This window comes from Phyllostomus discolor, chromosome 1, assembly GCF_004126475.2.
Source record: "Phyllostomus discolor isolate MPI-MPIP mPhyDis1 chromosome 1, mPhyDis1.pri.v3, whole genome shotgun sequence".
NCBI classification, from domain to species: Eukaryota; Metazoa; Chordata; class Mammalia; order Chiroptera; family Phyllostomidae; genus Phyllostomus; species Phyllostomus discolor.
The window spans coordinates 214706765-214719871 of NC_040903.2; the positions used below are offsets into that span (position 1 = coordinate 214706765).

Below are 13107 nucleotides of genomic sequence, written 5' to 3' on the forward strand. Positions count from 1 at the left end.
ACGTACCGTGAGGACTGGCAGTCCACAGTCTGAAGAGGGGTGGTTTTCTGGGGACGGAGGCCCCCTGCCCCCTCCCGCACCAGGACACCGTCCCAAGTTTTTGTTTCCCCTAGAGCTTAAGCGCTCTTCTTTCTGTGGGCGGGCTGCCGGCACGCCCCACCCCTCCGGAGCGCCCTCTAGCGGCTGGTGAGGGCTGCGCGCGAGCCTTTCCTCATCTCTGGACCCCCAGGGCCGGCAGAGCGAGGGCAGTGCTCGGGTTCGGGCCCTGCCCAGTGGGCGAGGAGGGTGGTCTGCATAAAAGCTCAACTCAGAGGCTCTGTGCCACTCCAAATAAAAGGAAGAGACCGATATATTAATCATGGTTTCCTTTTAATAAGGCTTTTTACTCAAAAGTGTAGCTTTGAAAATCTCTAGCTTGAGAGAACCGGAAGGGCCCGGGAGCCCCCCGCTCCGAACCCAGCGGCGGAGAGCAGCGGCCGCCGTGTCCGCACGCTCTCCACCACCCGCGTGGAGACCACGCGTGCCACTTTAGAGCCGGAGCCGACTCTGGACCCTAGAACGGTGATGCCTGTCCTACTCTGATTCAAGGAGAAGAGACAAGTTCTTAATACAGCAAAACAACACAAAAAGTAAACAAGTCTTCAGAAGTCACTAGGGGTGTGTGTGTGTTTATAGAATTAGGATTATCATCAACATTTAAAACTATTAAAAATAAGGTTGCCACCTTACCTTTTATTTGGGTACTGGAGTGCTCTATCTTTTAGGGGGGGAAAAAGATCCTGCCCAGACAAGCTCCCACACCCCCAGCTCGCTCTCGCCGGCGGACGGTGGGACCGCGCCCCGCCCCCCGCGGGCAGGAGGCGGAGGGCGTCCGCCCCGGCTGTCTCGGTGACAGGCCCACAGAAGCACAGCTGGGAGAGGAGCCCCCCCTTCCCCGGGAAGAGGGCGCTCTGCCCACAGCGGGTCTGCAGAGCCTTCCGAGGCCCCTCTCCCCTTCTCTGTCACGGTTCCGTAACGTGCTCGCTTTGCCTCAAAGCAAGATGGCAATCTTAATCAAAAAAGGGAAGCTAGATTTTTTAAATAACTTAAAAAAATTATTTTTATATAAAGCAGCAAAAACACTTTCCTCTCTGCAGAAAAAAAAAAAAAAAAACCCGAACGTGAAATAAGGAACCACAGCGACGGAAGGGGACGCTCTCGCGGGGGCGCCGCCTGGGCCCCCGGCCGCCGGCACCCTCAGAGCCGCGCCGGGGCCGCCCCCGCGCTCTCCGAGGGAGGTTCTTTGGCATCTTCAGTTGCTCTTTTCCTTTCCTCTTCATCTACGCTTTCCTTTTCTAACCTGGTCCCATTGGGGATCGAGTTCTGGCCATTGACTAGCCCATTCTCTGCGGCCTTTGTGTGGCCGATGGCCTCTGAGAGGGGGAGGGCCCCCTGCCCGCCGGCCCCCTCCCCCAGGCTCCGCAGGACCAGGGGCAGCCTCGAGTCCGCCCCGTCGCCCTCCAGCAGCCCCGGGCTACTCTCCTCGTACTTGGGCAGCGGAGCCCGCTCCTCCATCTGCTTGCGGAAGTACTCCCGGTTGGCGGCCGCACTCTTCACCGCTTTTTCCAAAATCTCCTTCTCACCCAAGCGCAACTTGATGGCCATTCTCGCACGGACAGAAAGGTCCTGGTTTTTCAAGATGGACCTGTCTTCCTAGAAAATAAAAACGAGCAAAGTTAAGCATAAGAAGTTTAAATCAGCAAAACTGCAGAGACAGAAGGCAGGTCAGCGGTTGTTGGGGGTGGGGCGTGAGACATGTGGGGCGTGACACAAGGCTCTAGACCTTGACTGTGGCGGTGGCTGCATGCGGACACTCGTACATCAGAACGTGCGCTTCAACACCGAGGTTCTACCGGGTGTGAACTGCGCCTCAGTGAAGCGGTCAGGACACAACAGGGAGCCTGCATCCAAGGTGCGTTCCCACCTGACGGGGAACCTCCCCCGGGTCTGAACTGCTTCTGTCTCGTCCTGGGGGCTAACGGGGTCCCAGGGCCCAGCCCTTGGCTGAACGAATGAATGAACAGATGGATGAATGAATGAATGAATGAGAAGTACTTCAAGTGAGCGACCTGATGGTCAACTTTGAAAGCACAAATGAAAGCTTCTGTCTGTTGTATCGTGGGTTAGAAATCACAGACAAGTATCGAATAATGTAAAGAATTATTACAATCAACAATGCCTCAACAGGATTTCTTGTTGAGCGTAAAGGTGTTAAATAAAAAAGAAGCAGCACAGTGGTTTACGTGCAGGGAGGGACCTCCCACTGAGCACCCCTCAGCAGGACGGAGCTCGAACCCCCGTGCAGCCGGGGTACCTCGCTAGTCGTCTTGTGCGTCTTCAGAAGCAGCGAGGCGCGATCCTCCAGAAACGCCCACAGCCGGACCTCGTTGTCCCAGCTCACGGGGTACTCGGCGTTGCCCAGGGTGAAGACTCTGTCAATGGCGCTGTCTCCCAGCAAGTGCTCCTTCAGTTCGTCTGCAGGAAGCACAGCCAGCCGTCAGGGGACCGGCCCTCCTTCTCATCTTAACAAGCAGCCCACCTCACGCCACGGCCCTCCGACAGCGCCGCCTGCCCTGGCCTGGCCACCAGGCCGCTCCCGGCTCTGCAGGAGAGCCAGAGCTGAGCTTCGGGCAGGGACACGAGGCGAGAGCTTCCAGAGCCGGCACCACTCAAGCCTCCGTTTCCAAGGTTTCCATGAAGGACCCCACGAGCCTTCAGACCAATTCACCAGCTACCTTCTAAAGGATAATCTATGGTGGCATTCTGACGACACTCGTCCTCCAAGCCATGAGCTCTGTCACACCAGCCGCGTGGGAACGACACCCGGACGCACGATGCAGCGAGCAAACCCGAAGGCCAGCAGAGCACCGCGGCAAGCCCTCTGATCTAGGCCCGGTGGGCTGTTCACACAGGGGGCCCCGCCCAGCCACTGACCCCAGCGTGCAGCAGAGCCACGACCAGAGAAACAAGAAAACGGACTAGGAAAATCGCAGTTAATGAAAAACGTGTGCATGCCCCTCACTTGTCAGGAATTTAAATAGCAATTGCAAATACACGCAAGCGAACATCTCAATTACCTTCAACTACATTTAAGAGGAAAGAATTCAGCAACTGCTCTGAGCGGTTTATCTCCTGGCACATTCTCTTCAAAAGACCAAAACATGCTGGTCTATTCATGCTCAAGACATCCACCCGCTTCTTATGTAATTAGGAGACAGTGTCTTTTTCAGAGCAAAATGCCCCGCAGCTGTCACTCTTTACAATGCAAATGCGAGGACTTCTGCTGCCAGCAAACCAAACTTTTATCAGTTTAGAGTGATTCGAAGGACACGTCAAGACAATTGACGTGACAAACTCTCTATGGCTAAAGAGAAACAAAAAAAATCAACAGATCTAAGATGATTCAAGGACTTCGCCTTTTTCTAAATTTCAAACAAAACAGAAGTTAATCTAATGTTCAAAAAAGAAATTCATTAAGTTGCCTTTGTCAGTAAAAGATGGTGGTAATTCAGGGTTTTTAGAGGTTTGATCCTTCAGTTTGTATTCTTTGTATGAAGTCATTAAAAGTTTAAGAATACCCCGAGTGGTGGGAATTTGTTTTCAGAAGCCCCCCAAAGTGAGGTTTCCGTTTTCATTTTCTTCCTCGGGCTGCCCGACTCAGCCTCCGGGCCGGCCGGGCCAGCGCAGCGGCACCCACGCCTGCTCTCCCTGCGCAGACCCACAGGTGGGGGGAGGCGGCAAGGTCACCACCCCCGGAGGGTGAGCCCAGGGCTCCTGCAGCGGGCCGCCTCCCCCTGCTCCCCTCTGCTGACCGGCCCTGGACAGATGCCCTGCGCCTGGAACCCGCCCTGCCCTCACGGAACCCTCAGCTTCCCCGGCCACCGTGGGAGTGAGCTCTGGTCACGCCTCGCGGCAGGCACCCTTCTCCCCAGCCCGGGTCCTCCAGACCCCGGGGGGCACCAGGGTTTCTTCTGTGGCTCGTGTCGCTGCCAACCAGCAGCAGCCACGTGGGATGCCCAGGGCACGGGCTCTGGAGCCAGACAGGGCCACCGCCTGCCGGCAGGGCGGCCCAGTTTCTCACCCTCTGTGAACTGCCGTCCCCACGTCGGGCACGTGGGACCCTGTCCCTCGCCAGGCTGACGAACTGCCCCCCGGCCTGCACTGCCCTCGGCACTGCGTGGGCACACGGGGGCGCTCACGATCACAGGGCTGCCCTCGCCACTGCGGCTTCATACAGGCCCTCGGCCCGTGAGCTGTGACAACATCTAGTGTGTGCCCCTGCACTACACGCAAGGGCCACCACAGTCAACCCGTAACTCGTGCCCATTGAATGGAGCTGGTGAGGCTCTGCTGAAGCACCGTGTCACCAAAAGCTCTCACCTCAACGACAGTGAGGCTGCCGAGATGTGGCTGCACAAGAGGGACAGGTGCCACCTGGTGCCTCGGCATTTCTGGCCCCTCGTTTTGGGGCTAAGTGTCCTCTACCTCCATGCCAACAAGGCCACTTTTCCTGGGTCTGGGCATGGACTCGGGGAGCTGGGGACAGCGGAGCCCAGCAGAGTCCCCTCCACGGGCCACGGCTCAGGGCCACGGCCCAGGTGCCCTTCCCCAGCGCCCAGGCAGCTGTCTCTGGGAGAACACGCATGTGTCCGTTCCACTAGGCAGCCACTTGCCCCTCCTACCCACCCCGCCCCGCACAGGACGCGAGCGAGCCGACGCCACCAGCAAACACACCCACGGCTGACGCAAGGCCCCCGCGCCAGGCCATGTGAAGCCCAGTGTCAGGTGAGAGGGGAAAACCACCACCCCGACAGGTCAGGTCTCAGTGAGAAACCCCGACGACCTGTCTTAGGCAAACACGACATAGATGTTCAACGCATGTTTTCAGCTCTGTGTGTGCCTGGTGAGAGGCTGGAGACAAGTGCACTCCGTGACCTGGGCAGACTCTGCTGGCAGCGCTGCTGACTCCAGCAGGACGCCCGGCATTCAAAGGCCTTCTGGCCCTTTTAGACTCAGGACACAGGCCCGGGCAGCTAATGAAGCCCGGTCGCCCGCGAGGTAGGGGAGGGGCTTCGCCGGAGCACGTGACGTCACTGCCAACTCCGCCACTGCCGGGCGAAGTGGGGAGGAGCTGGTCAAAACCTCCCGCCTCCGGAGGTGAGATTTCCACGGTTAGACAAGCCCGGGTGTGCTCGGTTTTCTTCCAAGGCGGCGGAGAATTGTTTATGACAAATGAATGCTGACAGCACATTGAGGACGAAATAAAACATTTTCAAGGTAAAAAAGAACTTCTTTCTCCAGTACTGCTAACTTAACTGCTGCTGAAAGGCACTTTAGTTTTCAGCACTTTTATCTTTAATCTGAAACCCAGCGCTTTATATGCCCATGAGCCGAAGAGAGGGACCACTGCCCCCCGGAGTGACGTACCTTCGGTCATGCAGAACACGCGGAGGAACGCCAGCAGCTGCGCCGACACGGGCGGCTCCGTGAAGTGCAGGGCGAACACGCTGGAACTGCCGGGACAGGGAGGAGACCGGTCACCCCCCCTGCAGCGACCCGCCCGCTCCCGGTGAGACCCCCTACACTGCAGGCCGAGCGGCCGTCCTCCGGGAGCGCGGAGCGGCAGCGCGCGCCGTTCCAGCTCCTCCCCCGACCTGCGAGAGCACTGCGGTGCTGCCCGCACCGCCCCACCCCGCCCCGCGCCGCCCGGCGCACGGCCGGCTGACCGCTGAGGACAGCAGCGCCCATCCCACCAGCGACTCTCACAGTCCGACAGCCACAGCCTCCGCTCGCGTGCAACACGCTGAGAGAACTGAGCACACTGTGGTTCTTAAAAAATGTTAACAATAATTTATGTTGAGTTCACGTTTTAATCATTAATCAAATATTGACAAGTTCAATAAAAAAAGGGCTGGGTAATCCATTTTCATTAAGAATAGTTCCTCTGTTCCCTGGAGAACTAATAAATCATAATTCTTGCCTTCTTTATCATTTTGCACCTCAAATGCACTAAAATCCTAAAGAATTTAACCAGAAATTTTTAAGTGACTGAGGATCACGACTTCATTACAGAAACTAATGGTGGCAAAAAATTAAATGAAACAAATTGATCCGGGTCATTAACCTTTTCAAGGTGAAAGACATTAATGACAGCAAGCACTTAGTTAGCGTCGTGAGGAGTTCAGGCCACAGCCCCCAGAACTGACTGCGAACACTCCCGGCGACACAAGCGTGTTTGTCCAAAAACGCGGTGACGGCGCCGTGGTGCGAATGTGCGCGCCACAGGGGTACAGGGATTAAGACACACCACTGTCGAGAAGGTTTATTACCACACCAACTACACATCATGCAACTGGAAACAGTTCAAGCAGCACAGGCCAGAGCCGGCCGCGGTTTTCTACGTACGTGGGGATGCCAGCGCGAGCCAAGACCTCGGCCTTCATCGCGTAGAGCCTGTCGCTTTTACTCACTCCAAGCTTTATTTTCACTCTGTCGTGTGAATTATTGTCAAAGAAAAAACCACTGTGGATCACAAACTCTGCATTTGACCGAGTGCCATAAAAAATGTAAATCTGAGATGCAGTAAAGAAAAAATAAAGGGACATAAGAGAGACTTAACATCCATTCTCAGCACAGAGCAGGGCAAAGGGTCAGTTCTCACAGTCGCGACACGGCTTTACACTAACTAAGGCAGCGGGACCGCGCGGCGGGGCCCTGCGGCTCTCCGGGCAGTGCGCGCGCCCGGGTGCGGTTCCGCGGATGCACAACTTCCCCACCTTCCCAACTGCCAGGGACGAGGAGGAGCCTCCCCCCGCACCCGGGGCCCCAGTGCACAGGAGGGAGCCTGGCCTTCCCACGAGTCCTGGCCCTGGCGGTGCGGGGGCGCGCACGGTAAGACGACCACTGCGCCGCTGCCCTCCACAGTGCGCCGCGCTCCTCCGCGCCCCACACAAGAGCCTCTCTCCTGGGCCAAGAGTTTGGGGGGCTGCCTGCCAGAAGTTCATTTCCAGATCCTGTGGGGATTCTGAGCTCTCTGCCGACTGCGGGTCAGTACTTCTGTTAGACTAACAGATTTCATTTTTGTCTCTATCGCAGCATCAATGATTCACATCAGCTCTGGTTTTTTTGTATTACCTGCTTGGTCATAAGACCGACGGACAGAATGCAGGTGTGCAGAGGGGCATATTTTCACACGCACTGGAAGGCTTACTCCTGCCCCTGCCCACATACTTACAATAATTGGATATATAAACCTCGCAGATTAAAGTCTAAGTACAAGAAGGCAGACCTGTACTTCCTGATTCCTTTATGTTTTTGCCACTTAAACAGCCTCCTTTCAAAGGGTCTACTCAACAAGAAAAAAATGCAGTTTATAAAACTGAAAAATTTGTCTCACTTTCATAACAGTTTATTTTCAGCTGACAACTTTACTAATATTTGGTCAGCTGTGCAAATAACTGCATTTAAGTCGTTTTTTCTTTGTGGACTTAGAGCACAATGTGTTCACAAGGGCTTTACGTCTCCAGACTCGTTCCCCAAGCAACCCTAAATGGAAGTCCCCAGTTTTTCTGCCCACGTTAAATACCTTTCACAATTACCAACACCGCAGGACCGCAGGGCCCAGGGCCCGCCACCCTCCGCCGGCTCCGCCCCCCTCCACCGGCCCCGCCCCCTCCTCCAGGACCCCGGGCCTACCTGCTCTCCCGCCCGGAAGTCCTGCAGAGCCACGCACTCGCAGCGGTCGTCCTCCAGGTTGTACCCTGTGGTGATCTGGAGGCAAGGACAGGGGTCTCTCACTCGGGAGGGTCTTTTGTGGGCACTGGAGGGTAACAGCTATCCACGGGGACTGAAAAGCACTGCGCGTGCCTCATGCAACCGAGCAAACAACTGCTTGGTTATTTTAATCAACACTCTTTACACCAGAAATTCTCACGGAAGATGCTGTGCTTAAAAGACATCCTTCAGGAAAATGTATTGTATAGATTATCACCTGCTTGTCTCAACGAAACATAAGCCATTTATTACAAAGATACCGCCTTCCAGCTCTGCCCGCGCCCCCGCCCCACCAGGGGCAGCGGATTCCGGACCGACACCTCTATTGACTTGCAAACGCCGTCCTGCCCAACGCCCGCTTTAAGACACTGAAGTGGGCTTTTCCACAGAGAAAGAATGGGGGGGGGAGGAAAGTTCTGTTTCTGAGTTTATATTCATATTTTATTCCGAAATTAGAGATAACTTTCAGATAAGAAAGGAGAAATAACTTAGTTGTATCCTAGTCACTTTCTTTTTGCTGAGAGCTACATCACGAGTTTCTAAGCCCATTACAAATAAGCACAGGAAACCCACCAATTACACCAAAACCCACATCTCGCATCTGTCCTACGAGGCCAGGCACTGTCAAAGTCTTGGCACCTCAGCTGGTCAGCATTTTGTCTTCTCAAATTCTCCCTGGAGTGGTTCCTCCCAGGCCAGTCCCCTACTTGACCGAGGGCCTGGGGCTTTCCCACCTAACGTATCCTTTGCAAAACCTTCCAGCGGGCCTCCAGCCCCAGGCCGCCGCTGCCAGAGCGCCAGCACAGTGCCGACCCCCAGGCCTGCAGGAGGACGCCCTCACGTGCGCGCAGGGCCAGTTCACAAGGAGGCCCAGGCCTCCCGCTTCAGCCTCCGGACATGGCCACGGGCCTGCGACGCCAGCCACCACTCTGTCTCTCTCGTGCTGGGAGCCGCCCTCCGTTTCTGTCCCCCCAGCACCCCACCTGCCTGCTGCTGCGAGATGGGAGCCTTGTGGTGACACCCCGGCCACCCGCATGAGGGGACTTACTCAAGCACCTGCCCCCCCAGGCCCCTCTGCTGCACCTGGTGCCTGGCACTGCCTTTGGGACTCCTCACTCGATGCACGGCGGCGCCCGGGGAAGCACAAAGCCCCCAGCTTACCGTATTTTGCCGTGTATAACGTGCATATTTTTGCCCACATTTTTGAGAGAAAAACAAGGATGTGCATTATACATGTGTAGCACTAATTCTGTTTCTATATAAATATTTTTAATTCTTTTTATTTATTCTTATGCATTAAAAGTGTAACTCTAGAAAGCAATAATGATAGCCACATGCAAAATACCCTGGAATAGGATAATCGGTTTTCTAAATATAAATAAATAATTGAATTAAAAAATTAAAACAAAAGATTTTTCCCCAAGTTTGGGCCAAAAACATGGGTGCGCAGTCACACGGGAGCGCATTATGCACGACCACGTACAGTGTATTCAAAGCTCCTTCTTCCAAGTCTGCCCCTCCCTGCCCCACCTCATCTCTTAGATGGTCTATACAGGCTCATCCATTACTTCTCACCTCCTCGTTCTGCCCTAGGGAATCAAAATTCAAGACCAACACATGCTTCTTGCTGATAAAGGTTTGGGTCCAACATAAAAATACTTTTGAGTCTAGGGAACAGCATTCTGGGAGAGAAGGCCAGGCGACACCAACGTTTAATCAAACCCAGCAACCCCAGAGGCCATGCGTAGTGAAGCACACGTGCAGAAACCTTCATCTCCCGCAAGACCAATGAGCCACTGAGGAAAAAGGAAACGACGAGAAACACTCGAAGCCCGTGTTCTGGCGGAGCAACCCCAGGAGGCCCCCGCCCAGCACCGAAATCACCTTTCTGACCCCGGACTTGACCTTGATAGTAAGGCATGGAAGAGGGTCTGCCCATCAACTCCAGACCCGAAAGTCCAGAACACCACTGTGTGGTCACACAGGGACGTGACAGGACACAGGCAGGACAGTAAGTCCAGGTAAGCAGGGGCCCCGGGGAAGGGGAAGAAGACAGTGGGGAGGGCCACCAATACACGACACAAACAGGCAGAAAGACAGGAGACAGACGCCAGGACAGGAAGGGAGGCTATGGAAGGGGCATGGTGACTGTGCAGGGTGCTCAGGACAGGGCGGCCTCACCCGAGGAGCTTAGTGAGCAGTCCGTCCTGCAGGCGACTCAGGGACAGGAGTGCAGGCCGCGGGAACAGCATGTGCAAAGGCCCGGAGGTGGGCGTGGGCCACAGGGGAAGGGGTGGGGTGTGCCAGGGTGTGGCGGGGGCAGGCTGTGCAGTGCACCTGTCTGCCGCTGGGAGGGCCTGGGCTGCTTACTTGCAGACTGGAAGACCCCTGTCGATCTGAAGGTTTAGATTTCTCGGTTCTCAAACAGAAAGGCCTTGAGGAAGAGCCTGCCTCCCCCAGCGCTCCTTCACCCTGACTGCAGAGGCGCATGTCAACTGCCGGGCCCAGTGCTCCGACACTGTCCCTGCCGGAGTGATTCAGGGCCTACCACCACCCAGAAGTGTGCTGCTCTGTGTAAACCGCCGCCTTGAGGGAGGGAGCCTGCTGCTGACGTTAATTTTGAACACGTCAAGCAGAACTTAAAGACATATTACTTCTTACAGCTTAACACCAAGTCTCATACACCTGTCTGAGTTTGTTCCTGCGAGTGGCCAGGACCAGCTCCCGGCGGCCCGAACCTCTGGCTGAGGTGTGCCCGCCTTCCTCTCCCCCTGCTCCCCGTGCTCCTGACCGTCAGACTCGACCCTGCCTCCGCGCCGCAGCCAGGGCTGGGACGCTGCTGGAAGCACGCAGCGTGGCTGGGTCACCCCCTAGTGACAGTCAGAACAGACAGGGAACGGTCAGGACCCACGCACACAAAGAAAGCCTACTGTCGGGAACGCCCAGCCTTACCTTCAAGCTCCTGACTTTCTAAAAGGGAGAGGAACTGCTAGTGCGTGTCCTACACCAATTCTCAGCATTCAGACAGACTCTTAAACCCCGCCAGACGGAACTTCCACGGAGTCCCGCAAGCACAGCGGGACAGCGCAGCGACACAAAGGGGCCAGTGAGCCAAGCCAGGAAGTGGCCGCCGCGTCTCTCCCGGACCGTGGGAGTGACAGACCCTGTGGGTCGTGGCAGAGGGCAGAGGGCAGTGACAGGCAGCGTTGGTACCGTCATCAATCCACTGCTTTTGTTCTGAGACACACTAACTTTTCTCTTTACCTTTTAGGGGGGAAAGTGAATAGTCTAATCCCATTTACAAGAAAGCAGAGCACACACCAGTGTGTGTGTGTGTGTGTGCACGCCCGCTCGCAGGTGCGAGGGCACAGCAAAGGCCGGGGGAGACCTGAGCAAGCCGGGCCGAACCCTGACACTGGGTGGAGGCCCTGGGGAAGGGATGTCCGCACTTCACTGCAGGGTTCCCGGACGTTTCATTTGCTTCGTGTGTTTACAATGAAGTGTGTGCTTTTACATTTTAGATATAAAAAAATAAACCGTAACGATCAATCCAGTTTGAAAACCAATGATCTAATCAAAAAACCAAAAGAATGCAAAATTTTATTCATCAATAAGAAAATAAAATGCGCCACTATTCCTTAAACGGCTAGCTGAACCAAGCGTACCTAAAATAAGACAGAAGTGGAAGCATACAGGTGGGGCTCCTCCCCCTCCTCCTCCTCCACAACCCGGCGCGACCCTCCCCGGCCAGCAGCAGGGCGGGCCCTGCGCGCGTGCGGCACAGCCTGCGCGTGAGTGGCCGTTTCGTGAGCACCCGCTCACAGCGTTTTCCCAGCCTGCTTATAACAGTGCTGACAATGACAAAGAAAGCCCACGCTGAGCCAAAGATGAACTGAACCAGGACACCAGCACAACGCTTAGAAACTCAGAACGCTCTCAGGCTGACCCTGTTCCGAGGTGCCGAGGTCGGGACACCTTCCTCAGACAGCCGCCTCCGGCGGGGCCGGGGCCTGGCGGTTCCCCGGGGCCGAGGAACGCCGAGAGGCAGAGCGCGGCCTCCTCCTGCTCTGCACCGCTGCCGACGGCCGTCACACAGCTCCCCCGTTTCTCACGTCTCCTACCCAGCACCCCCGGCCTGGGGTGCGACCGAGTCCTGTGGCCAAGGCCGGCGCCCAAGTGCACCCCTGCCGCCCCAGCACCAGGGGTCCAGTGCCGCCTGGGGCCAGAGCGGGTGAACAGATGGGGCCAAGGACGGGTCAGCGTGTTGGGGGAGGGGGGGGGGGCCGGGAAGGAATCCAGGGCTTCACACGAGGGGAACGCAGTCAGCAGAGGAACACAGGAGAAAAGCGAGAGAGAAGAGAGGTCCCCGCCCCACTAACTCAGTATAAATCAGTATTTTAAGAAGAAGAAAAAAAAAGAAACTTGGTTTAGTCTGTGGTTCAATAAGATAAGAAAATGAATGTTTAGGCTGGGATTATGGCCTAGCAAATAAATGCAGTTCACTGTGGTTTTCAACAGTGAGGTAAGATCCCCGGTTTGGGGGATTAAGGACACACAACAGAGGAAAATACCAGCCTCCGCCTGCGGGCAGTGGGAGGGTGCCTGCCCCCCCCCCCCCGCCCCGCAGGAGGCAATCGGGGAGAGGAGGGTTTGCAGGGGAATGTCCACATTCAAGTTCCACCACAGCAGCGCCCCCCCATCACACCCCACGCGGAGGAGGGCATTACCAGGCCGTTGGTGTGATTGCACATGTCCCACAGGGGAATCAGCGCCAGGGTCACCCGGGAGCCGTCCTCCGTGGGGATCTGGTTCTGCCGTGTCATCACAGAAGAGACTGCCCACCTGCAACAACCAGAAAGAGGTGACTGGCTCGCCCAGACACAGAGCCCTGCCCGCTCCCGGACCTTCAAGCCCTTCTTCCCTCACCGTGAGGGCTCACGCCTTTAGCACTACATCTGGGCGGGGGGCGGGAGGGTGGGTAGAGGGAAAAGGAGCCCCGGGGAGCCCAGGAGTGAGCAGCTAAAGGAGAATGTTCCTGAGAAGCCAGAGGCCTGGACGGAGGGGCCCAGAAGGAGGCCCATGAGCAGAGCTCCCCCAGCTTGCCCGGGTCTGTGTGGCCACCATGGCCCCTCCCCCAAGCCGGCCCACCCTCCTTGCCCGGTGCCGACTCTGCACCTATTTTAAGCCTCCGTGAAAACAACGTAACTCTTTTCTGATCAGAAATTCTTTGAAGAACACTACAAAATGTGGAGGGCAATTTTTTATTGCACAGTGAATTAAATCTTTTGTTTAAAA

The 13107-nt window shown here is 56.0% G+C and overlaps 1 protein-coding gene across 4 annotated transcripts in view; it reads right to left on the minus strand.

The window, feature by feature from the left end:
• Positions 1-350: 350 nt before the first annotated feature.
• The window catches only part of SETD3 (SET domain containing 3, actin histidine methyltransferase), a 54803-nt gene continuing 42046 nt past the window's right edge, over positions 351-13107 (minus strand). For all 4 annotated transcript variants that reach the window (XM_028506315.2, XM_036013866.1, XM_036013874.1 and 1 more), the window contains exons 8-13: positions 12540-12654; positions 7735-7809; positions 6445-6611; positions 5467-5552; positions 2354-2514; positions 351-1692 (exon numbers count right to left, since the gene is read on the minus strand). In XM_028506315.2, the coding sequence (XP_028362116.1) occupies positions 1237-1692; positions 2354-2514; positions 5467-5552; positions 6445-6611; positions 7735-7809; positions 12540-12654 (1060 nt within the window). In that variant the 3' untranslated portion in view covers positions 351-1236. The remainder of the gene's footprint in view (positions 1693-2353; positions 2515-5466; positions 5553-6444; positions 6612-7734; positions 7810-12539; positions 12655-13107) is intronic.